Source organism: Brienomyrus brachyistius, chromosome 22 (genome assembly GCF_023856365.1).
Source record: "Brienomyrus brachyistius isolate T26 chromosome 22, BBRACH_0.4, whole genome shotgun sequence".
Classification (NCBI taxonomy): Eukaryota; Metazoa; Chordata; class Actinopteri; order Osteoglossiformes; family Mormyridae; genus Brienomyrus; species Brienomyrus brachyistius.
Window position 1 is genome coordinate 6,752,471 of NC_064554.1, and position 26,929 is coordinate 6,779,399.

A 26,929-nucleotide genomic window follows, 5' to 3' on the forward strand; every position below is an offset into this window, starting at 1 on the left:
CAGTAATTACAGTCTTTGTCCCACCACTGGGGATGAGGTGACCCGGCCCGTCTTCTCTGCTTATTAATTTATTTTAATTGCACCAGTACAGAATGACAGAAAGAGCTAACAGAACTGTAGAATGAGAAAGAACATATGAGTCCATCCATCCATCCATCCAGCTTTGTATCCAGTATAAGGATGTGAGGAGCTTGTCCTGTGAAGCACAGGGTAGGAGCCATCCTGGATGGCATCCCAGCCCATTACACTACTTCCCCCTATCATAAGTTGCATTGGAAAAACGCATCAGATTGATTGGTTAATATAAATGAAGAGACACCAATTCACCCACATGCATGTTTTTGTGATGCAGGGGGAACTCGGATTAATGTGGCCTCCCCAGGCACACAGTGTGGTTGGAGCAGGCGCCAGTCCTGCAAATCTCCAAATGATCTATATAGAATCCACACGATCACATATAGCTCTAGTAAATCTAGTAATAGCTTTCAGGTTCGTGCGAGAAAAATGCAGAAAAATGCAAACTAAGTCATGAAATTTCAAGCTGTATTTGATGTTGTATTTGACCATTTACCAGCAGTAACTACACTTTCTGGTTTTCAGCGAGAATATTTGTATATAATAAATATTGTTTGAAGGGGTATATTAATTATCCAGAAACTACGTCTTAGTTACATACTAATGTTCATTCATCATTAATCAGTCGTGACACATATTTTATCTCAGGCAGTAACTATATTCACCACATCGGTTAATTCTGTAAACCTTTGTGAGCTACTGGAGTAACGAGTAATGAATAACACAAATGAAATGCTGATCTCATGTTTGTTCATCATTAATGAATCACGATGCATTTTTTTATCTCAAGTAGCTACTATATTTGTATATAATTTGTACTTCAGCAGCAATCGAGTTATTACCAAGTATTTGTGTCCCCCAAAGTAACGCGTTATGAAAAAAATAATAAAATAAGGATTATAAGGATGTCCCATGATGCCTGGGAGGGACTCCAGGCTGCTCCGAGATCCTGACCAGGACTGGTGGATGGAAAATGAATGGCTGGATGGCTGAATGGATGGATGAATGGTAGGATAGATGAACAGAAGGATGGGCTGGAAAAGCAGGACGTTCAATTTGCCAAACCGGGTAATCAATCACAGGCCCCCCCAAGTCAATAGGATGGGAAGCCCTATTTTAGTGAGTCTTTAGATCTGTGTCATTAAGCACCGGCCCATTTCCTGTCCCTGAGGCTTTGAAGGAGTCATTACCTGGCAGTGCAATCTGCTGTACAGTGAGTCCCTGACCTCACTCTGTAGACCAGCGCAGGATGTAAGCCATGTAACCATGCTTAATTAGCAAATAGCTCAATGAGAAGATTATCAGTGGTCAACATATGAAGTCTGTGGATTTATAATAATGCATCATAAGGCATTATTCTTGATTTATTATAATGCCATTTTTTATTAAATAAAACAATTACTAACTGAACAACTGTTTCAAAATAGATCCAAATCTGAGTTGTGACCCTCTCCCCCTCCAATGATAGAGGTTGGGGTGTGGGGCTTGGGATATGGTGGGGGGGGGGGGGTGACTTCAAAGACATTGGTAGGAAACGCTAAAGCACAGATACAACTTACCGCCTCACTCAGCATCAAAAACCAAGTGGGGGGCTTTTAATGGGCCAACAGGGATCGAAGGGAATTTTGTGAGGGTGGTGGGAACAAGGAAACAGAAGCTTAGAGCAGCCTCCCCCCCACCCCAATACTAGGCAGCCCCTGGGTTAAGTACGTCTGACTTACAATCAGCTTGTACTTACGAACAGACTGCCATAAAGTCTTTTGTAGCAAAAACTTAGGTTAAATACAATGGTTAGAAATAACGAACGAAAGCACTACTTTGTGGCGCTCATGAAAATATTGCATAGCTCCAGCGGTTCTTCGACTTGAGGTACAGGACAGTAATGTTGTTACTTTTATTATGACTGTATAATAATTATTATTCTGTACTGTCTCCGGGTGCTCCGGTTTCCCCCCACAGTCCAAAAACATGCTGAGGCTAATTGGAGTTGCTAAATTGCCCGTAGGTGTGCATGTGTGAGTGAATGGTGTGTGAGTGTGCCCTGTGATGGGCTGGCCCCCCATCCTGGGTTGTTCCCTGCCTCGTGCCCATTGCTTCCGGGATAGGCTCCGGACCCCCCGCGACCCAGTAGGAAAAGCGCTTTGGAAAATGGATGGATGGATTATGTACTGTATTAATATTTTTCCAACTTACAGATTTGAATTAAAGATACCTATGGAACGCATCGTGTACTACCGGTTTATACATGAATAATAGAGCTCAAAGTAAAAGGGATGACATGTTTCATTGCAAAGTGATATTTTGAATTATGTATTCACCAATTGTTGTCAGAGTGTCAAAGGATATCAAGGCCTTCTTTGGGATTCCCAAGACGGCACCTGCCACCAATCAAAGGTGACCTACCTCGCCTCCTCGTCTCTTGCTATGAGCAGTCGCATGTGATTCGTGGAGGATGCAGCTCTGAGAATGTCCACGGCGCTGTAAGTGGAAACCGATGAACTCTCACTAGTGTGTGGGCACTGCTTTTCAGTTAAGATGTCAGAAATGCAAAATGAATGACAAATAACAAGAAAACCGTCACACTAAATACCTCTCACTTGTAACGCCTATTAAACTTTCCCCATTGACTTCCAAGATCTGATCTCCAGCTTGCAGATGTCCTGCACAGAAACAAAAACAGCAAAAGTAAGTGGCTGATTTTAATAATAATAATCATTGACACTTTATTGATCCCAGTGGGGAAATTGTTTTTTACACCTCCCTCAACTCGCTCTTCGTAGAGAACGTTACCCACGAAGGGCAGCCACCTGTTAAGGGCCTTGCTCAAGGATGATGCGCTGAGGCTGGGTTTGAACCAGTAACCTTCTGATTATAGGATTAGCCCACTGAGCCACATGCTGCCCCAACATTTTAAAATGTCACACCATACCCTATTACCGTGATTCTAACCGACGCCTGGCAACAACTTCAATGCTAGAATTCCTAGAAAATTGAGACTCTCCAAACATCAAAAGACCGTAAAGACACATGAAAAAGTGAAACATAAACTAGGATTAACATACCGACATTAACGTTGATAGGAAGTGATGTAATTATATGCAATTTATACATGAAATGGCAGAAATGCAACCAATCGATCAGAAAATTTGTTGTCAAATTTGGGCTTCAACAATTTCTGAAAGGGTCACGAGGCAGAGTTGGAAATGTAAGCATTTTAAAACCAAGAAACTCCTGTGCTGATCTGCAATCAGATTTCCCAGCCCCAATCTTAGAATTAACTTATATAAACAGGTCTGGGGTCAGCAAATGCTTAGCACAAAACTAGTGAGCACTCAACCAATCCAAGAAGTAAAACCACAGATGCTTAATTTAAAACCCACTGGAATGTCCAATCAGGTTTGTGCGATAGGATTGATTGGCGTAAATTGCACTGCGTGCTTGATCACAGCATTAATTTAAACCTATACTTGATATAGGGTCACGACTGAGCAGGCACGGTTGAGAACCACTGTTATGTAGTCTACCATCCTTTCGTCATCCAAACTGTCTTACCAAAATACTAAAACTGAAAATAAGAATTGTTAGATCTCAACAAGGTTCTCTGAATTAGACACACTCTCCAAAACAATAGGTCAGGTGGGATTTAAGGACAGTTCAAAGTTCTTATCTGATGTTAAACTGATGTTAAACCCCAGCTGGGATCAAGGAATCATCAAAGGGTCTCAAAATGAGATAGACTGCTACTCCAAAATACAAAAAGACCGAATATGATAGAAGGACCATTGGACATTCTCAACCTGAATTACGCTGACACTCCAAAAGACTAACGATCAGATGGTATAGAGGAGCTCTTGACAATGCGCTTACAAAGGTCTGTGAAGATGGATGTGCATGAGAGGAATGATGAGTAAATAAGCCTCTTTATGTCCTTCAAATCATAGTCATTGAGATGAAAATGCGACACTGAAGCCTATTATGAGAGCACAAGAAAACGTTCAAGAGAAGCCTGGTCTGGTAAAGACCCCTGTTTGAGAGAGAGAGAGAGAGAGAGAGAGAGACTGAGACAGAGAGTAACTGGATGTGTACACTGCATTTTTTTATATTTCAGCGATATAATTGCAGTGCACTGTTGGCTTAATAAACATGCATAAAAGTTTTATGACCAACACTAGTCTTATTTCTTTTTCACGTGTATTTTTGCTGTGAATGTCCTTGGCTAGTGAGTGCAGTTTGGGGCTGGCAGCTGGTTAACTGACCATTATTCAAAGGGAAGAATTTGCCAGTAGCATACAGACTAACATGTAGCACTAAGTCGTATATATTATAATTTTAACAACAAAGATTTGAGCATTGACTAAGTGTATCATGACTATATAGTAACATGCTATTTGCCTTTTAGTGTACTGATGTACTTAACTATACTTTTTAGAAAAAAACTATTTAAAAGTATGGTATGTTTGGAACACATTTCTCAGAAATACATCAATAATATACTTCTGTCCTACTTAAGTCATACATAAGTACATTCAGTGACCTTTAAATGCGATATAAACACAATTAAGTTGTAACTATTAAATAAATAACTACTATTATTTAATATTGTGAAGTACATACTTAGTACAATGAAAGTGTCCCAAATGACACACTAAAGTAGCATTTAGTGTATTTAATTTATATAAAAATTGTTATATAATATAACTTAAATTTACTTTTGTTCAAATACGTTGTTCCAAAACAGTGTTATTTAGCAGCCACTAACAACAATCTTTCTATGGATTAATCTATAGACTATTTTACCGATTGGTGGGTTAATCTAAATGAGTAATTTTTCGCCACTATACAGACATTATTTTCGCCCACAGTTCTGTCATGTTGATGGGGAGAAGCATGACCCAAAATGCAGCTGATTGCGGCAAAACCCTTACAAGGGGGGTTTATTTGGCAGCTGTGTTTAAGCCTAGATGAATCCTGGACAGCTATATGTTTGTAGTTTGTCAAATCACTTATATGTCATTTTGGACAAAAGAGTCTGCTAACTAAAAAATATGTGAATGTAGGGAATTTAACAGAGCAGAAGTTTTATATCTGAGGGCTGTTACTGTGAGTCTTCAAGGGCTGTTACTGAGGAGTAGGTTCACGCAACACATTATGTATAAATACATAAATCAACAAAGGATACATTATACACACCAGGAAAATACCATTGTTTCTGGTAGTTAAAATAGACACAACCTAGCTGAGTAAAGAATGAGTCATCGAGCTGTTTACTGAAGCTACACACATTTGTTGCTGTGACAGGATATCAATCTGGTTCATGGTGTAGTTCAGTCCAGCAAAGTGTGAAGGGCTTATGGAGGCTTCGTTCCCTTTTTTTCAGTTCTAAGTGGTGCCTGCTTCCATTGAACAGTCTCCTTGAATCTACGCCACTATTAAAAATAATAAATGAACGTTGCCTTACTTACCATCGATAGACGCAAGACCACCAGGTAAAATCCTTTTCACATACACTCCAAATTCCTCTCCAGTGAGCTCCTTCACACCACCAATGACTTTAATTCCTAAAAAGACCAATTAAGAGCTTGTGGTGAACAAATTGTTGACATCTTAAATTTAAAGTCGAACACTCGGAAGGTCTTCATCATACAAGAATAGTAAACCAGGTCTTGTTTCGTAGCTCTTGTCCACATCATCAGCATTTGACTTTAACAGCTGACAGGAAAGCGCGTTGAGTAGTAAACATGGACATCAGGATCAAGTTTTTATATCCTTCGACCGAAAAGGCCGATTTTCCCAGGTGAGGTCTCATCACTGGTCCTTCAAATCCATTGAGGAATCTCATGTGGTAAGTGGGAAATGCAAATATGGATTTATGGTTATGAAAGCATAGGCGCTGCCATTGGTTGTGAGCAGACGAAAGGGTGGGGCGTCATGAGCCCCTCCCACACATAATCTCATTATTCATGATCTGATAACAGTGACCCGCATGCACTAGACGCACTCTTCACAAACAGGAAGTGTACAACAGTGCCTCCTACTGTTGGCTCAGCATCAGTCTGCATGCATAACACTGTGCACCTGACAACCAAATACAGAGTTAATGCTGTTCTCCTTTTTATCCTGCTTTTTAAAATGAACATTGCTGATGTACCATTTTATATTATTTAAATAATCACATTAATATAAATACACAAATTCATATAATAGTATATAAACGGCAGAAACAAAACTGTCAGGAAGACTTTAAAATATAGTATTTTTATGATCATATTTCAGTATTATATTTAATAATAATGAAAGTCCTAGAATTGATCTAAGATTGAACATCAGTCGGTTCTGCATTGGTGCTGCATAGTGAAGTTTCTGTAAGAAGTCAAGGCAGTGATGACTCAGTCGCGATGTAACATTGTTACATTTCATCTTTGGTGTGTGTGGGACGTGTATTTGCTGTTAGTATCATAAATGAACAAAGTGCTGCACCCATGATCAAAGGTATACCTCTGCAAGCATGACAGATACCACAGACTTGAGCGAATAGCCAGAGGATAGTCAGGGCTCGTGGTGGAGTATTCTGACTGAAAACACAGCCGAGCAAAACACTCACCATTTCAGGGAAAAAGCTGTTTTCATCAGCGACACAAATCAATTTCGTACATATTCTATTCCATGTAATACTTTGTCTCCTCATCCAGAGGTAAATGACTAATAAACAGCAAATTCATTAGCTTCAAATTTATAATTGGTATTATATTTATTAGTGTTAAATGGGTTCTGGTGAATTGCATTCAAAACCTTTGATTTAAATTCTTTTTTTAATTAAAATATCAATGAAATTGCCACACAAGGCACAGGGATTTTAGTTGAAAGCCCAGGAGAGTTAATCTGCGAAACAAATTAAAATTTTCTCTGAGTTAACTGGCATGATACTTTACTGAGTTTTTGGCACCAGGTGCAGATCCATTTTGATAACAGGTGCAGATCCATGGTTACTGCAAATATAGGATGTAAAGGAGGCACGGCTCTGTCATTCCTGAATATCAGTGGGCAGGAAATAGAAACAAAAATCTGCTCGTGTCAGCAAACGAAAAAGTCAGTCTGTAGCTGCGCTGGCCAGAACCGTCAGCGAACTGTCCCTAGTGAAAGTCAAGCAAGGCTGGCAAAGGTGAGATGTCAAGAATCAAAGAACAAGTTTATCTGAGTCACGGGTCTGGAAGACTGGTGATTAACTGGGAAATACGAGCTCAGCTGAATGCCAATGGGAGAGTAGATGTTTCAGCACCAGCTCTTTGGGAGACTGTATCAATCACGAAATACTTCAAAGACATACAGATCCATCAGGGTTTAGATTGATCGTGCAGTCCTTCATTCTTTGGCAATATAGTGGTCCAAAACATGCCTCAACATTGTCCAAGAACTATCTGCTATAGAGGAAAGAAGTATTGAAAGCTAGCTCACACCAATGGCCTGGCTGTCCAGCATCCAGGCCTGAATCCCAAATCACAGCCTCTACTGCAGTTCAATTCTGCCTTTCAGAACTATCGTTTGTCCAGTCTTCATATTGTTTTGCCTATACTGAGATGCTGCCTTTGCTTGAGATGCCTTCTTATTACCAATCAGAAGGTACAGTATCACTCTGGTGACAGGCAGACAGCAGACGATTAAGAGAATCAGCAAACGGCCACCAAACCGGCATGAAGAGAGCCTGGGTCGGCATATTAATGTCTCCTGACAGAGCTGTATCCTCCCAGCACATTCTGCCGGCAGCGTCGCTCTCGTCGCCCCTTGATCAGCAGTGACACGGTCCCTGGGGCAGAGCCTCTCATCCCTTCGCATTTGTTTTTCTGTTTTCTTCCAGCACAGCTGTCCCCTATACCTCCCTCCCTCTTCTTTAATCTCAGCCCCTCGGCCTCCCGCTCAGTCCTCAGCCTCGCCTCCGCCTCTCCGCCAGTGACAGTAGCTACAAAGTAAGTTCAGCTCTGACTTAGAGTTCCCACGGACTGTGTGTACGGCCATTGCCTCGTTTAATATCGCAAGTACAACAACGTTGTGAGGTAAAGAAGAAACGCCGGATGTCAGCACAATTACCAATTACCTATCTGACCTTTGTTTAAAACACTTATGAGATCCCTGCTTTAGCCGACAGTCTGCCAACCAAATTTCCTGTCCGTTCCGAATATGGTTGCGTTGCTATCTTAAGATTTGTGAGGGGGGGGCTACATATTTGAAGGAAATGCTGAACTTCTACCACACCACCATCGATTTCAAATATTGAAAAAAGTTCTGATGTAGAACATGACAACAGGCTTACCCAATCCATCCTCGCAATCCAAAAACTCCATGAGGTGTACAGTCCGGTCTATTCCGTATGGACCCATGAGTGTCCTTTGTCCCACAGCAGCGGTAGGAAGTGGGAAAAAAAGAAATGTATCAGTAAGCTTTTAACTGCCATTAGTAGGACATCCAATGATAATTATCCGCCATGATACCAGAAAAGGGAAGTTATTCTGTAACTCCTTAGCAGTGAATAAAATATTAATTTAACAGTTTACTTACTTTATGTAGTTTTGGAACTCAGGACAACAGATTACAGTACATGGTTTAAGAATTCAACACATTTTACCACATTTGGCCATTCATGAATATTTAATGACATGTTTCTAAATGTTTCTTAGAATTAGATTACTTTTTAGTTATATTTGTCATTGATTTTGCACATTAACGTACCTACAGCACTGTGCAAAAGTCTTAGGCAGTCAAAGAAAATGATGTTGAAATGATTTGAGGTATGATATTTGTATCACTGGAGGTACAATAATGTTATTTGTTCCTTGGGAAACCAAATTGTTCAGTTTCCGGTAATATATACTTCTGTGATGGCATCATTAATGTAGAAAAGTACACTGAGGTTTTAGAGCAACATATGCTACCATCAAGGCGACGTCTTTTCAAGCGACATCCATGCATGTTTCAACAAGACAGTGCAATGCCACATTCTGCACGATTTACAAGGACATGGGCTGCAGAAGAAGAGGGTTCAGGTTCTGGACCGGCCTGCCTGCAGTCCTGGGCTGTTCCCAACAGAGAACGTGTGGAGAATTTTGAAAAGGAAAATACAACGACAAGCCCATACTGCAGCACACCTTAAGACGTGTTTGGAGGAAGAAAATGTTTCATTGCTTGGTATCTTTATCGCCGAAACGTCTGTTTGTTAAGTGTTGTGAGATGGAACAGCGAAGTGGCAAATGCTTTACCGTCCAAACTTCCTTTGGAAAGGGTGAATGTGTATTTACAAATGAAATGACCAGACAAAACATGAAATATTTTGGGTTCATACTGTCTGCAGTGAAATAAAATTAAATTTCAGAATCACTGTTTTCTTTTACGTGGGCATTTCCCATACATCCCAGCTTTGCCTGATTTAGTCTTTATACCTCGGCTTTTCCCTTTTTCTAGCAGTGCATGTGAAAGTGAGGAAGGTCCTCAATCCCCCACTGCTCCAAGGACTGACCCCGACCCCTGCTTTATCAAAACGTCTATGTTGTTTTGAATTAAAGCATCACTAAGTATCTGTAATATGATGAGACAGTCATGTGACATAATCAAATAAGACAACAGCACAGAACCTTAATTGGTACATGAGCCAAACACTGCCGAGAGTGTGTAAGACGAACACAGCTGCAGTTTTACCCCCAAGTTTATCCTGTACACAACAGTCGTCTTATTCTTTACTTTAAATGACATTTAGTAATACTGTATCCACTGTTGACTATTAAAGGAAACATTTTGGATTCAGCGAACTTTATGTAAAGAAAACACGACAAGAACATTCAAAATAATTGTCACATAACTAATGACTACACCCAAGAAAACGGCATCAACAATAATAATAATAATAATAGCATTAAAATGATTGCATTCAAGTTATTTGTTTGCAAAACAGTGCTGTTTTTCATAAAAAGTAATTATAAAAAAGTTAAAGAATAATCAATTGTTTCTGCCAAATGCGCTGAAGAGATGTACTATAATCTCGTATCAATCTCATATCAAGTATTACATCGTGACGTATTACATTAATCACGTAAATTGTGCTAGATTCCTAATGGAGTAAGTAACAGGGCAACATAATTTCATACAGTTGTAACTGAATTACTCTGTAAGAATAATCTGTAATTTATTTTTGTAAAGGTGTAGCCTGGAAAATATTCCACCTTTTCTACTAATTAAAGAATCTAATAATGGCACAATGTGGTATCTAACAGTATAAAAATCAACAAACACTTCAAGGTGGTATAAGTAACATTCAGACCACACATACATTCGCTATTTTATACTATACTACGCACCTTCCTGTACAGAAGCGGTTTCCAGCACTCAATGCACTAATTTCTATAGCACCTTCATTACCTGCTGATGACGACCGCTCCTTTATACATAACTGAAATCGTCGAGATCTTTTAAGTAGCTTTTTCTATGTGTTTCATGCAGCAAGCTGCCCATCTTCCAGCACTCGCACGGGGCTCCACGTCCGTGGAAACGCACGGTGCCTCCGGCGCTCTTAAAATCCCCACGCCTTTACCAGATCGTTGGACAACACGGCCAACTTCCAGGGCAGATTAAGTCTTATGTAACACGCAAACAAAACCAGCAGCATCATTTTCTCTATTCCCCAATTCCACATTGCGTCTGCTAAAAAAAACAGTTGAAATCATAACAGGGGAGTGAATTAATTTTTAATCTCATAATATTTCATAGTGGTATTAGGATGTCAATTTCAGTGATTTCTTCCCGTTTCCAAGAGGATTGCAAAGTAATGGCTGAAAATAACATACTAATTTGAAATTATAGGAAGCATAACTTTACAAGCAGGTGAAATTAGATTTAATACCTAAATTTGGTTTAATGACCAGAGACAATTTTAGATTTTTTTCAGAAAGTTCTTGCATATCACATGGGTGGTTTAAGGAAAACTTTAAATATTAAAGTAAAGAAAAAAAATTAAATGAATAAATAAAAGATGTATTGCAAAAAAATCTGTCAAAATAATGCTTTTACCCACGTAATAAAAACGGCACCATTTCTTGGTGCAGAAACACAAGGAGGTCAGATGCTGAGCTGTGAGGTGCACACACTGTGGGAGATTTATACAAAGCTAAGGACACATGAGGATCGGATAGGGAGCACAAAAGCCACAGGCAAGCATACAAGCCACAATCGAGAAATACAAATATTAACTGTAACAATGTAACTGCAACAATACAAGGGCTATTTACATTACTTGCCGGGCATGCTGGGATATGCACACTCTGCCGGAGCTACACTGCTCCCTCCTCAGAGGTTGACCGTCCTGGCGACCACCACCCTCACCCTCAGTTGACCGTCCTGGCGACCACCTCAGTTCCGAAGCAAGTCCCTGGTCCAGTGGCAGCCGTCAATGCGTCACCTCAAACTACAGGACCGTTAGCCCCCCCGAGCACTGGCATGACTAGCTGCTGGCGGGTGTTGGCGTGCCATATCCCCCTGGCCACTGATTCTTCATTTTATGTGGCTTAGGTGGATCTGGTAGCCCTTCCAGGGCCACTTCCAACGACTCCCACAGCCAGGCCCCGTTCTCCAGAGACAGCCAGTGCACGGAGCCGCTAGGGACAGCTGGCGGTGCACCTTCCTCCTGGCCCCAGCCCTTCATTGTACCCTGCTTAGTGGGGCTCTGATGTTGTGCAGCAGGCTGGACCTGCTGCGGGGCCTACTGCTCGCATTGTTAGGCAGTCCTGCACAGTTGTTGCACCGTGATATGGGTAGCCTGTCACAGGCTTGCCAAGCGGGCCTCCTCCTCCCACCGCTCGTGGAGGTCCTTCGTGAGCTCGGCCTCCACAGTGAGGCATGCCTGGTCACTGTCCCGCATGGCAGCCTGCACCTCCTGCTTCTGGGGCAGCTGGGTTTCTAAACTGTGACACACCTCATCCCGGCCTAGCAGCACCGTCTCACGGCCCCGGAATGCCCCCACTGCAGTCTCGGCCATACACGCCTGCCGGTCCTGCTTCTGCTCCAGCTGGCCGGCTCGCCACGCAGCTGCTCCAGCTCCTGCCACTCCTGCTCCGCGGACTCCCGTAGCCACTCCCAGTCCTGATGGCCCCAAGCTAGCCAGCTCTCCCATTTGCTCTTCCCACGCATCAAGAGAGATGTCTGCTGCCTCTGCTGCTCATGCTCGTGGCTGGGATCATGAAGAGCACTTGATGACCGGTGAGCAGTTGGGCTCCATTGAGGTGCCTGCCTTTCTCGTTCACCGGCATTGTCTCTGAAGGGAGGAGCAGCTTCAGCTTCAGAACACTCTGCACAGGACCGTTACGACTCGGATGGAGTGGAGGGTGCCTTCCTCACGCCTGCATCCCTTGTTGGTGACCTCACCTGCCACCACTTGACTTGGGGTCCACTAAGCCAGAGTAGGCTTAACGTGCTAGTGGAATTTTTTCTGGCGTCCCACATCAGACACCAACATGATAATTGGGCGACCGAGGCATCGCGGCATCAACGGCAAATTACGAGATGACTTGTTAGGGGAGTACAACATCCTTTTATTGCAGTTCTTAACAGGACTAACATAGACACCATACGAGCACGGAACCCAACGCAACAGCAGAAACAGAAGTCAGACCCCGAGCTGTAAGGTACACACACGGTGGGAGATTTATACAAAGCTAAGGATGCACGAGGATCGGACAGGGTTCACATAAGACACAGGCAAACATACAAGCCACAGTCGGAAAATACAAATATTAACTATAACAATGTAACAGCAACAATACATGGTCTATTTACATTACTTGAAGGGCATGCTGGGATATGCACACCCCACCGGCACTACTATATATATATATATATATATATATATATATATATATATATATATATATATATATATATATATATATGCACTACATATATATATGTGTGTGTGCGTGTGTGTGTGTGTGTGTGCATGTATATGGTCAGCCCATCCCTGAGTTCTCGTTCACAGCCTTGCTCAAAGGCCAGACCACTGTGCCAACCAGGGCTCGAACAGTGACCTTCCAATCACAGATCACAGTATCCCACAGAATCACACACTGCCCCATAAATGTACACAGTGGAAAAAAAAATCTGCTGATACCATCTAATCCTATTTCTATTTTAGTTAAATATCATTGCACAGCAAGGCAGAGGTGTCATCGGTTAACGTAGCTTAATCAAAGAGCGGGGATCTCGAGCAGCAATGCGTTTGAAGGACATTAGTGGGTGCATTGCTGCACGAGGGTTAGGGTCTGGCACTGAACACGCCACATGTGACACATAAGCTGCTTCCTAGCTTATGGAAGCAGCTGGCTGGTGGGACAAGAAGATCGCATTTCCGTGGATAATTTTTAAAAACCTTTAATTGTTATTATTTTTATAGCATATTACCTTAATTAACTAAAACCAGCTGTCCGTACTTTTATTCCCAGATGCTAGATGATGAAACGAGTTCCTTTAAAAAGCTCTGTGCTTAACAAAGGTGCTGTATGAGAAAATAGCTCTGGAATTACTGCTTTGGTCAGGGTGGCCAGGTAAGCCTAGTGTCACCTGCTGAATTCATCCCATTTTTTATGTTATTGTTGTTTTTTGAATACGACGGTGTCCTTTAGCTTCATAGCGGAAGGAAAACAGGATAAAGAAGCTGAAGTGTGGTGGAAACGAGTGAAATGAGGGAGGATTCCTCTGCCGTGTCATGCAACCATGGCAACCACATTTGCATGAGCACTTTAATCGCTCGATCTGCACAGTCGGTGGTTATAAGATTAAAGGATAATCCTGGCCATGATCACTACAGCAATTGCGATGCAAGTAGGATTCTGGGCTTCAGACATATTCCGCTGTATCATCTCCCAAAAGGAGCTGTACGCCCCCCCCCCCCCCCCTCACCATAGCAAGATCCAAAGAAATGGGAGCAGACCCAGGTGTAATAATGCGCCCCCTCAGGTGGAAGTCTGTCACTACATGCCGATGCATCCGTAGTGGGTTTGTTTTGTATGGGGGGAAACTGAAGTGTGTTCTTTTTCATCAGAGATGGGAGCAAGATGGGGGGAGAACCTGACTCCAGGTTCCTGTCTGCCCTCTATAGGCATCGGGGAGGATGGCAGGCAGACAGAAACCAAGATCGGCCTCTGAGAAGTACATCGTGTTGACACCTCCCTTAAAAAAATAGCATGACACAGTTCAGGAAGATCTAATGAGGCATGTGCTGCTGCAGGGGAGGGTGTGGCACCGTGGGGTGGAGGTTCCCCCTGCCCATGTCCACCCTAGTTCTACATGCTGCAGGCATTCCTAAGAGAATGGCTGTCCTTCTAGTTTAACCAAATGCATCCTCCAAGTACTGCTTGCATTTCTGTAACTTTGCGCATTTCACTTTATAGTTTTTCACCGACAAATTCCTTAAAGCTGTCGATGTGGTGCTGTGACTTCACTTTCTATTTACTTCCTGATAACTAGCAGCCGTCATAAGGCGGCAGTTCATTCATCCCCGCTATCTTATCTGAGACAGACACCTATCGACGTGATCGACGCAGACGTCGTTCAAACAAGCGCATCGAACAAGAGGCAGCTGGCCTGTCGTTTAGGAAAATGCCAGCGTTTCCTTTCGGGAGGAGAGTCAGCAAGCTTGTGCTGGTACTGCAGACTGCAAGGGTAAAAATAAGTACATGAAGAGTGATGATCTCAATCAGACGATCAATACAAGTCAACAAAAGGAAGGTCACCATGGTGATGAGGAGGGGGTCATGCACAGCCCTGTGCTTCAGCCACACATTTGATATAAATCTCTTTATATCTGTATACCTGCTGCTGGACCAAACAAATTCCCCCCTGGGGATCAAATAACTGAAGTGTAAGTCTGTAAAATGTATCATATAAGCAAGCACTACCGTTCAGAACAGGGAAATGGATCAAATGAAGAACAAATATTTTATTAACGAAAAATTTATGAATAAATGACACAGGTTCTGCACTGGTACAAAAGGTAGGCTTGGCAAAGCCTTTGTGCTGTAAATGGCAGAATAAAGGATGTTACTTGGCTACACTTACAACAGAAGCACATACCATCCATCCATCCATCCAACCATCCATTTTCTGTAAATGCTCCATTCGCTTGCCCCATTCAGGGTCACAGGGGGTATGGAGCCTATCCTGCAGGCTACAGGTACAAGGCAGGGAACAACCCAGGATGGGGCGAGAAGTTCATGCACTCTGGATAAAGAATTCAAGGAGTAAGTCTGTGGAGTTTAACATCTGAGCTTTACAGAGTCTAATTACAGTGCATCAAGGCCAACACTGTGAGCAATGGAACCAGTAATTATATAAAATCGACTCAAATGTGAATTTTAGGCATGTTTCAAATGTTGAGCTTACTGGATGGACTTTTGGGTTGCTGAGTGACACAGTGCTAGAAAAAGACCATGTCAGTGCAGTATTATATTCTGGATGCACCTCAGCAAGGTGTAGGGTCGCGGTTTTATGTCTGGAAGTCATCAGATGGGGCAAGAGAGAACAATGCAAAGCGTTCGGCGTCTGTCCCCATTAGTCGTCAGGCTGAATGTCACGAAATCGAATCCTTTTCCATCACCTCCTCTCAGCTCACATATGGCCTACATGGTTTATCATACTGTAAGGTGTTTAAGACCAGAATAGTGTATATTTCTCATTTACCAAGGCAAAGTGGGACAAAATGTGACTCGCTGGGTGACTGGTGTGTCTAACAGCGGGGGGGGGGGGGGGGGGGGGCACAGGGCGTATTCTAGGGGACCTGCAGCTGATCTCAAGTTTGTTTTTTTAAGCAACAATATTAGCAAATATGCAAATACAGATTTGGCTGATCGATCCACTGGTGCGATACTGGCTTTCCCCTATCGCATGATAGATAAGTTTTACAGCTGCCACCCCGCATATTGATTGCCGTATTTTCGTTTTTCTTTCGGCTCCAAAAAAAAATTGCAGTAATGGCTTATTTACGAGGCCCCCCCATGTCAGCCTAGGGGGGCCCAGAGAAGTTCATCTGCCCCAGCAGCACACTGCAGTCTTATTAGTCTTAATCCTTGATCTCTTGCAACCCTAACATATTTGTCAAAACAGGTTCCAGCTGCCAAATTCTAATTTTAATAAGCCAGAATTATAATCATAATAATTATTAGAAAGACATAATTATTTGTCACGCAGAATGTTATTGTTTTGAGGTTAAGTCATAACTAGTTCTTATTCATTTTCACTAAATGTCTCAGTTACTCCTCCCTGTACAGCACATTAGTATTTATTTTCTACAAGCAGTGAAAATTAAGTGCACATGATTGAGTATATTCACATCCACACCCAGAATCTCCAATGAAATGCTGTGGACAGCAGTCTGTCGATGTAGTATGTGTAAATGTGCGCTAACGTAGCCACATTAGAGAATGTAAAACAGGAACCGGTGTTAAGACAGTTATATGAATCATGACTTATTGGGGTCATAGAGGCAAGTATCACATGGTAATCGTAATCAATAATAAACATTTCGTAGAATCCACAGAAATAGTACAATTTTATTATGTTAGAAATTTCATAGAACTTTAGTATTTAGTAGCTTTGATTTTCATTCACATTTTTTTCAACTAACAAAAGAGCTGCAAGTTTTGTAAGTCTTTTTTGCCAAATGTGTAATTAATTTCATTTACATTTCAACATTTCCGCAGCACCATTGAGTATTATGCATGACTGGGATATTTCTCGATGTCTCTCACCTCCAAAAAAGTCAGGCTGCATCGCCCTCATTTAATGGTGAACACTAATATAGGTTCAGTTATTGCTTCATTCGTGATTAGTTATGGTTAGATTATAAAAAAAAAAGTGAAAAAATATGGTTTAAATGATTTTTTGTAGCTTACCAGTAGATGAGCGAGAGTCCATCTAAATGATCTTTGTTCCGACCTTTCAGGCAAGATACTGCATCCATACCGGGGGGTCAGCTTTGGAAAATCCTCAGTTCCAGCAACTCAGTGTAACTTCCTTCTCAAGAGACATCCAGAAGAGTACCTCTGTTTTCTTCTTAGGTGGTGAGAAAGAAAAAAGTCTTTGCTTTGCTGAGTTCATATCTGTCAGCACTCATTCAACAAGGAGTCAATGGGCAGGAGATGGCAAGCCAAGATTGGGACTCAGCTAGCCAGCTTTTCAATCTGCCAGGCACTGGGGTTTGTGCTGACCCCACTGCCTGCTCAATGAAATTAGCCTGTCTCCTACAGCTCTGACAGCCCCCCCACCACCACCACCTGCCTTCTTCCTTTAAACATACCGCTGCTCGGATCACTTCAGGTGGGGGCTGTGTACGAGTGTGCGAACATTGCTCAGAAATTTAAGCTCCAGAGACCCGGCAAAGATGGTGCTTCTGCGGAGATCCGTAACAAAAGCCAGTCTGACTCTAAGATCAGTTTCATCTTCATGATCTTGCATATTAGTGAAGGGCCGATGCAAGCAAGATTTTAGAAGATGCCTGTTGCCAAAAAGTGCTTCGGTCTGATATGAGCCGGCCTCCGTGGCTGCCGTTGAGGTGATCTTCATGAAACAGAGCGTGTGAGAGATATTTAAGAGGATGAATAAAGATCTGTATTTGTATTTATTTCCTAGATAGTTTTATCCAAAGTCATGTACAGTTGACAGTGGAGTCAGCCAGTGCTCCATCAACTATAGGATTTGAACCAGCAACCTTCCGAGCATGAGCACAGAATCCAAACCCACAAACTGCCACCCATAAGCATATCGAGTAGATCAGCAGGAACCTTAAATGAAAATGGATTTCACTGGGATTTAATGTATAGGATCCATACAATTAACCCATAATTTTTACAATGGGGGGAAATAGTGTTCAAAATTATTTACAAATAAAAACTGAAAAATCCACCTTTGTGTGGATTAAGTGTAACATGATCTTAAAATAAATGTCCCTGTTTCATAAAAGAGTTAGAGGACATTACTGAACAAATAGCAACATGAAGGCCAGGAAGCTCCCCAAACAGGTCAGAGGTGAAGTATCAACTGGGGTTATGATAAAATATCCCAAGCAAACATCTCACCAAACACCATTAAATCTCTCATTAGAAAGTGGAAAGAAGATCGCAAAACAACAAATGTGCCAAGAGAAAGCCGTCCACCGAAACTCATGGAATGGGCAAGGAGACCCTTAATCAGAGAAGCACAGAAGAGGTCAATGGTATCTCTGGAAGCGCTGGAAAGATCCACATCTCAAGTGGGAGAACTGGTCCACAGCAGACCTGTGAGTCACACTTTACAAAGCTGGGTGATTATGGAAGAGAAATGAGAAGAAAATCCTATTCGGCGTTTGCCAAAAGTCACGCGGGAGACACAACAAACGTGGAAGAAGCTGCCCTAGTCAGACATGACCAAAACACTATATGCAGTGAGAAGAAGACACTGCGTCTCGCCCTGAGCAGACCATCCCCACAGGGAAACATGACGGCACCATAATGCAGTGGGTTTGCTTTTTATCAGCGGGTACTGGGAAACTGGCGAGGACCGTGGGCAAGATGGATGGAGACAAACACAGGGCAGTTTCTGAAGACAGCTCCTTTCAGTCTGCTAGGCCGTGGTGGAGGTTCATCCTCCGACAGGATGATGACTTCAAGCATCCTGCGAGATGCAATAGGATGACTTCAAGCAAGTAAAAAGGCCCAGACCTCAATCCAGTGGAGGACCTGCGGCGAGGTTTGAAAGTTGCTGTCCACAAACCATCTCCATCCAGTCTGAGCTAGTTTGTCAAACAGAACCACCAAATATTATAGTCTCTAGATATGCATAGCTAATAGAGACGTACGCCCAAAAGACTTGCACGCTGTAATTCCAGCGAAAGATGGTTATTCCAAGTATTGGCTTGTGGCGTGTGAATAGTTTAGCATTCAACACAGAAGTCATTGTCACAACAAAGAAACATTTTTCAGTGCTAAGCATATTGTGCCAATCAAATAGTATACAGCCCAATAAAATACCTTTTCTTTGAGTATATAACATGAGAAAATGTGGCTGAATACTTACGCAAGGCACTGTATTTAAAAATGTTCATCTGTTAAAGACTCATTTCGGTTTACAAAAAACAAGTTAGAAGACTTCATACTGCCCCCCCCCCCCCCCCCCTAAATTCTTAATCATTTGGGAAGTGACAGATTCAGTGACTGACGTACAGCCAGTGCTGCCTCATACCAAGTGTAAGGGAAAAGCAAATTAACCTAAGAGGTTACAGTCTGCCATTTCTACCGTGTCATTAAATGAAAAAAAATGACCACCAACATCACACCATCACGGAAAATTTCTTTGACAAACATTCCGGAGAACAAAGCATTTATTCATAAGGTTTTATTGATCTTGTACAAAAGGGCCAATGGAATGCTGACTCGTTCAGTCATGCCCAGGACGAAAAACAATTAAAAGTATGCAAATAAATTATTAATAGACAACAGATAATTGCCTAGTATTACTTGTATTGCTGATGCCTCTTTCATAAACTATAAGAAGAACACTGACTGCATTACACCACTTTGTGTTTCAATGCCGTTCAAATCAACAAAAAGGGCTGCTGTCATAGCAGACCAGACAAGACTAGTCTAGGTAAGTTCCTAAATAATTATGTTCACAAATAACTTCACAACATATGCAAATACCAGAAAGTTGAACACCTACATGACAAGCATTTCAGCTGGTCTAGCTAGTTCATGCTCTGTTTAAAGCCTGGCATTTACTGCATTCCTGCAGTACCCTGTCTGTTAGAAACAAACTTTTTTCTTATAAAATATGTACTTGTAGGTTGATGCCCTGGGTATCAGTCCCAATTTTCTGTTTATTTTTAAAACAATACAAATTGATCTATTGTATAATAAAGACAGGGAAAAGACTATTTAATTTCGGAGTTTTTATATGAGACGTCCACGTGGGAATGATTTCTGGCAACAGCCAGTAATAAAACAACGGTTTAGTATCACAAATATTTTCAACAAAAGCCTGTTCTTCTTTTCTTATACCTTCCTTCACCAGGAAATTCTTCTTGAAGTAAAAACAGAGCTTTTTAAAGCAATATTTTTATGATCAAGTTCATTTTTTCCCTGCTCACTTATTGCATAAGTATGTTATTTATTAAATGGTACTAGGAACTATTTCAAACAGAGAAGACTATGCGGCTGTGATCCGAAGGTCAGCAGTTCCGATCTCCTGGGTGACAGAGTGATTTCCCTGTTCGACAAGACCTTTGACCCCAGTCAAGGCCAAATTTCCAAAACAGACTCTGTCCTTGTTGTTTTTGAGATGAGTCTGCTGCTGGCCTAAAGTCAGGCTTCCTCATCAAATATTACAGCACTGGGGACCAAAGATGACTCAGTCCAGATATAGTCCAATGAGGAACTTTCGCTAAATTTCCAAAACTCCACAGATTTTTTTTTTTTTTCAAAAATAAAATGTGAATGTAACATATTTAACTAAGATTAACATGTCTGAACAATGCAGGGGAAGACTGCTGCAGGCAGGACACCTCACTGCCCGCCCCCGGCCAGGAGGGCGGGGTTATGATGCAGAGCAAAGAGGACCTGGCCAATCAGGAAGCCGCACATAGTGGCGGCGGGAAGGCGCTGGGAAAGTGGGCGGGGCTGCGGCGGCAGGTCTTTGGGAGTCCCGCAGTGTCACATATCCGGAGAAAGCAGGAATAAACACGAGAAACCCACTCCGCAGTGCATCCTCAATAACAACTGCAACGTATGTGTTACAGTTTCCCACACTGATCTGTATGCATTTCATTATTTGACGCAAAGGCATCTGAAAGATACTGTAAATGTGCTGCGCCCCCATTTACATCTATATTTACTTCTTCGCAGCTTTGCACAGTAATGGTGAAGCTTTACCTGCTGCAGAATACAGCACATTACATGCAGGCCTCTGAATTTGTAAATGTGCAATTATATAATATGCATATGTCTTTTGGTCAATCTGGTCCTTATTGATTGCAGGTTAGCAATAAGTAGGACCCATCCCAGTCAGCACAGGGCATAACAAACATGAACACCTTGCCCATCAATGAGCACAAATACCCACCTACTCACACTCACAGCCTTGCAATGCGAAGCCTGACAGCAGAGCGTATGTCAGCTTGTTCGAAAGGAGAGGAGTGCTGTGAGACTTGCCTGTAAGTCGCTAATCCCTATGGACAATGCCTTAGCTTCTCCAGATTGTCAGGTGAGGTGTGTTTTCTAAAGCACACAGTTAGCGTTGGTTTTCTGCTGATAGGCCGCTAGACGATGTTTTGTCAGACATATAATCCTGAGTCAATCCAGTGCAGTGGTTAGGAAACATAGTACGTTTGGCAGGAAGGCTGCCTTCTGCAGGAACCGGGGCTATTTAGGGAAAAAGGGCATCAGATTTCACAACAGCCTTTTCCACTTAAAACACTCTAGAAAACATCCACTTAAATTGCTTAGAAAACAGCACCCGAAACAATATCCTTGCCCCAGCTGTCTGTTTCTCTTTTCAGTGCAGATCTTAATGCAATTAAGCACTTTCCCTCTTGGCCCATGAGCCTGACCGAAAAAAGCAGACAGAAGATGGATAAATTAGTGCATTCGCAGCCAGCCATTGAAATAATAATAATTTCAGTTGTGCCCTCTAGTGGTTAGTTCTGGGACTGCAAATCTCAAAATAGTCATTTGATACCAACCAATAGTGCAGTATTAAGTAATAAACCAACACTGAAATATTATTCATGGAAATATATAACAATATCCAAATTCTACCAATATGACAATATAACAGATAACTGCCTCACCCCCCCCCCACCCCCCCAAAAAAACTCTCAGTCAAACAATAACAAACAATAAAAAGTGCATAACAAAAATAATTGTGGGAAATTAAACATGCAGCTGGGCTCTTTTGGATTGTATTGCTCCTTCAGTCACAAGTTACTAAAGCAATTTAAAGTCCTGCTCTAGGGCACACAAGAGTTCCCCTGTGAAATTTAGATTAACGATTTTAATATTACTATTATCATTTTGCTACAGTATCACCCTGCACTATAGATACCGGTATGTGATGGTCTGTGTGCACTGTGAGCAAATGAACATTTGGTTTGTGTCAGAGACATTATCTGACACTGAAAATGTTGATCCTTTGAGCACATCTACATTCCAGTCATACTAAAGCTGAAGTCACACACGCTGGTATTTAGGCGACTGACATTAATATCAATCATATCACACAATGTGAAGGCAAAGATGCTTTTCATCTTTTTCTTAGCTGAATGCAAATTTAACGCATTTTCCACAAGCAGTTTCCTCTGTCCTGATGAGGATAATTAAAACAATTTTCTAGAAGGTTCCAAAGTTAGGAACTTAATGGTCTAAACTGGGGCTGCAGCTTTCTTACGTTTTCTTGCAAAGTATTACACGCACACACACACACACACACACACACACACACACACACACACACACACACCACTAAATAAATTAGTAACCTCAAAAACCTGCCAAACCTAAAGAGGAGGCTTTCTGACATTAGGGGATAAAATCTCAAAGCATCCCTCACTGCTGAGGTGTGGGCGGAGTGAGATCCAAAGGTGGGCGGGATTACCGTGTCCCACCATTCACTGACGCTGTCACTGAACCAACAGCGTAACCCACATGGAAGGCAGCTGCTGATTGGCGGCAGAGCTTAGCCACGCCCAGTGTGGAGTTCAGAGCCTCATTTCTCCTGGCATCACCTGGCACCTGTGATGTCTCACTTACAGGAATGCAGGAATGTAATTATTTCATAAAGAAATGAAGAAGATATTATAGTTTTGCCTATAATGAAACAGCCTCGTAGGAATCTCCCCATTCTTGTACCTGTCTTGCAAATAAATGGCATCATATGCAAAGACATTTTCATTTCACCTGAAACTGTGCTCAGCCAACAATTGAGAGATTAAATAGAATCTATTGAGGGTTTGTCCTCCATTACATTCTATTGTTGTGACAGAATTAGCTAGACGATCCAATCTGAAACTATCCTGCAATGCTAATAACAGTAATAGCATTAAAAAATACCCACGGGTCTGAATAATTTTACTGTGAATACAGTGGAGGCAGCCGCTTGTCTAATTAAACTGGTATTGCTATAAAGCATCAACATTCTGCAGATAATAAGAATTACAATGACAGTAATTGCGTAATTATTTTGTTCACTGATATTGGCGACAGATTTATTGCTAAAAAAAATCCTTAGGATTGAAACCCCTACATGATTTATCCTGGGTCAGACCTACCTTTCAGAGGCCCTGGGTCAAGTCTTACTTAAGAGCCCCCCCCCCCCCCCCCCCCCATCAAGAAAACTGATGATCATTTGACTTCCTCCTTACCGCTGGTAATTTTGGGGGCTGAGGGTGCTGCCTATTCTATCTTTAACTAGAACCATCAGTGTTTCTGCCTGCTCATTAACATTTTACGGAAAATGGATGGATGGATATATATTTTGTTCATGGCTTTATCTCGGCCTCTGGGCATGTGGCTCAGTGGGGTAAACCTCTTCGCCTGTGATTGAAAAGTTGCTGGTTCAAGTCCTGCCCGCGAGCGAGACCCTTAACCCCCAGCACCATGAGCACCGCTGCAGGTGGCTGCAGGCGGCTGCAGGCGGCTGCCAAGCTCGCTCTCTCCTGCATGTGTCTCATGGAGAGCAAGATGAAGTAGGTGGAAAGAGAGCTTCCTGCATCTGGCCCTGTCTGTGTCTCTAAATTACACAGAATGTGTAAGACCCAGTAATGCACTGGTTTACCAAAAACCAGACAGATTTGCATCCTATCCTGGTATCCTGGAGCCTGGGCACCCGCATCAATGCCTGTAAATAGAGAAGCATAAGGCACAACCAAGAGTCAGCAGAATGGCATTTTCCGAAAAGGTTTCACTACTACAACCTGATCTCACACAATACAGAATATAATTTAGTTAACTACAGAAAAACTCAACTCAAATAACTCCAGCATTATTATAACCCTGGATCGCTCACACTTTTCCGCGTGAACGTGACACCACCCAGCCCCGCCCAGGCACACAGAGATCCCTGCTTGTGAAATACACAGGAGCATTCTTCAGTCTTCAGTTTTTTTAATTCTTATTTTTTTCAAGTGCCTAAACAAGCTTTTCAGGAGTCACACTATATTATTCGATTATTTTCCCACTTATGTTTAACTGTCTTAAAGTAGTTAAGTCATTGATCTTTTCATTCTATAATACAGTCTATGACAGACATTCAGAAAGGACAAAAGGATAGGTTTTATTTTCTGTGATGACTATTTGGAAGACTTTGATTTAATAATGCCTTTACATTTCTGTGGAGCTCTGTCGGCTAGGAGTTACCTTATGTCTTATGCCTTCTGTATTTATAGCTAAAGCCCTGCTTTTTTGCCCAGTTGACCTTTAAGAGTCTTGCCGTGTCTTGGTGGGTCTTGCGACACATAGGGGGCCGGGTCCCACCTCCCTCCCTGGTCTGCCTCTGGAATGTATAACTGAGAGCAAAGAGCAGAGGCCAGTCTCTCTGCTAGCTCGCCGTCCCCCTGTTTGTGTGCGAGGGGGGCGGGGGATCCAGCGGAACAGGTTTCCGTTCCGGCCCCATAACTCACCTGGGTGTGTCCTTTAGCTGCAGGTGTCACGGCCGATGGGAGAATGACCCAGTAGGAATAAGGCTTTCCTAGCAGTCATTAACAGCAGCGAAAGATAAACCAGAACGTGCTGACTGCCGATTCACTACTTGCATTTCCTTACAAGATGCTTTGGCGTCTTGTGGCCGCGGTGGGGTGGAGGGGGGGGGGGGAGGGTGTGGCAGGGCCAGGGCGGAGCTGCACACATTATCACAACATCACAGCTTCTGTAACAGGACGAGCTCACTTGTCCTGAAAGCCTCAGGAAGACTCGCTTGTGTTTCATTGGTTTCCGCCATCCGAGCTCCGGGTCGAGGTTTCTGTAAAGCTAAGCGTACACTAAACTTTACCCTTTAGACGATGGGCGTCACGGAGCAGCGAGAGGTTTGCCGCTAGCTCGGAAAACCTCAGAAACACACAAACAGACATTTAGACAGGTGTAAAAAGGTAGACATTTTGCTGCAAGGCTAACCAGGTGAGAATAGTAATGTAAAATGTAGAAGCAACACAAATCAAATACTGACACAAGTCAGTGTTTTTTTTTCCTTCTTCTTCCCTCTGTTTGTTACACCCTAGTGTCACACAAGGACAATAAGGTCATTATAACATGAAGATGACATGACTGTACACTGAATTACAGCTCTTTGTACATGAAGCGCATTCATTTGATCTGGACGACCTGAGACAGCTGCCTGAGGAGGGTTAGGATTGCAGCTAGAGCAGATCATGGTGTCGCCTCTGTTTACCCAGGGATCGGGCATGATGGGAAGTTAAATTGTGACACTGTTTGATTTAAGGAGCCTCCAGGAAGTCTCTGCAGCGCTGGCTGAAGCTGTCGGCTCGTCTGCAATCGTCTCTCTGTCGCTCACGCCTCGACACTGGGAGGAACGCAAGGCAGTCGTGTTTGTGGCTTAGCCGTGTGACACTCCTGCCTTTGAGAGCCAGCCTCACCCGTGTGACTGGAATCTAGGGTGCCCAGTCACTGAGAATGCAGGAAAACAGCTGGTACACAAAATGCTTCTCCTGCTCTCGGCCAGAATCGGACGCTCCGGTAGATGCGTTCTGACCTTCGGGCCCCCGCCGTCGAGCCTGAATGCTTGCGATGATGCAGCCCCCGGAACACCAACGGCCCGGAACATGCCCCACCGGCGTGGAGGAGCAGTAGTGCAGCGTGCTCGCCTCTGTAAACACGCCCCGAAGCGGGACACGTTGGACCCCGGCCAACGGGGCCGTCCGCTCAGCTCTGCCCCGAGAGAACATGCAGGAGGTGCCGCCCGAGCCAACAAAGAAGGTGACACAAGCAGGGGAGATGTGTCAGAGGTGGCCGGCCACACCCGCCACAGGAACGTACGCCTGGCATAGCAGCGAGAGGAGTGTACGCATAAAGACTCGACCCTGATCTCCTAGACACACTGAGTTACCATTACAACGTCGCTGTTACAGGTCTGATGTCAATATAAGTGTGTGAAGGTCCACACCTCCTCTGTAGGCAGGCTTACACGTGATATCCACGCATTAATCACCGCAGCAGATGAGCATCGTAAATAGATCCCTTACAATCATTGCAAAGATCGGCGGGCAGGATTAATATGACCGCATGTTTCATCAATCGGAAGAGAACTTTGTCCTCTGAGTATGTCTTTTGAATCAGGCTGCATACCACAGGCTGCTAAACAAAGCGAAGAGAGGCCAGTTTGTTCTGATGTGTCAAGCAGGCCTTACAGACTATTCACAAGTTGACATTGTTGGGGGGGTCGTGGAGCCTCCCCGGCAGGGCATTTTTGCAAAAATGCAGCTCTGCTTGTTGTGAGTTGATTCATTTTTCACATTCTAGACATGACTTTTGTGTGTAAGAGTCAGACTCACACCTAGCTTGAAAAAAAACTCTTAAATCTGATAAAATCCATGGAAGGATGATGGACGGAGATTAACAGACTCGATGATCTTTGTCTGTGTCGCGGAATGGGTGGTATCAAATATCACATAACTTTTCCAGAAATAACAGCGGATCAGTTGCAACATGGGTAAAAAGAGATGGAGATAATTATGATCTATCAGGCTACAAAAAAACACAAACGTCAACACATATTGCCTCCCTTGAACTTCAAGGCAGGCTCCTGTCGTTTGCTCAAGGCATTCATCAGGTTAAATGAGCCCCCGGCAGCC

The 26,929-nt window shown here is 42.9% G+C and overlaps 1 protein-coding gene across 4 annotated transcripts in view; it reads right to left on the bottom strand.

The window, feature by feature from the left end:
* The window catches only part of si:dkeyp-72e1.9 (syntaxin-binding protein 4), a 49,331-nt gene extending 24,448 nt beyond the window's left edge, over positions 1-24,883 (bottom strand). For 2 of the 4 annotated variants that reach the window (XM_048992168.1, XM_048992167.1), the window contains exons 1-5: positions 10,477-10,645; positions 8,381-8,454; positions 5,538-5,633; positions 2,666-2,735; positions 2,479-2,553 (exon numbers count right to left, since the gene is read on the bottom strand). In XM_048992168.1, the coding sequence (XP_048848125.1) occupies positions 2,479-2,553; positions 2,666-2,735; positions 5,538-5,633; positions 8,381-8,454; positions 10,477-10,505 (344 nt within the window). In that variant the 5' untranslated portion in view covers positions 10,506-10,645. Of the gene's footprint in view, positions 1-2,478; positions 2,554-2,665; positions 2,736-5,537; positions 5,634-8,380; positions 8,455-10,476; positions 10,646-24,482; positions 24,666-24,745 lie in introns of those variants that run through there. The other 2 variants (XM_048992169.1, XM_048992170.1) reach the window with 2 other exon arrangements.
* Between the last annotated feature and the right edge of the window lie 2,046 nt (positions 24,884-26,929).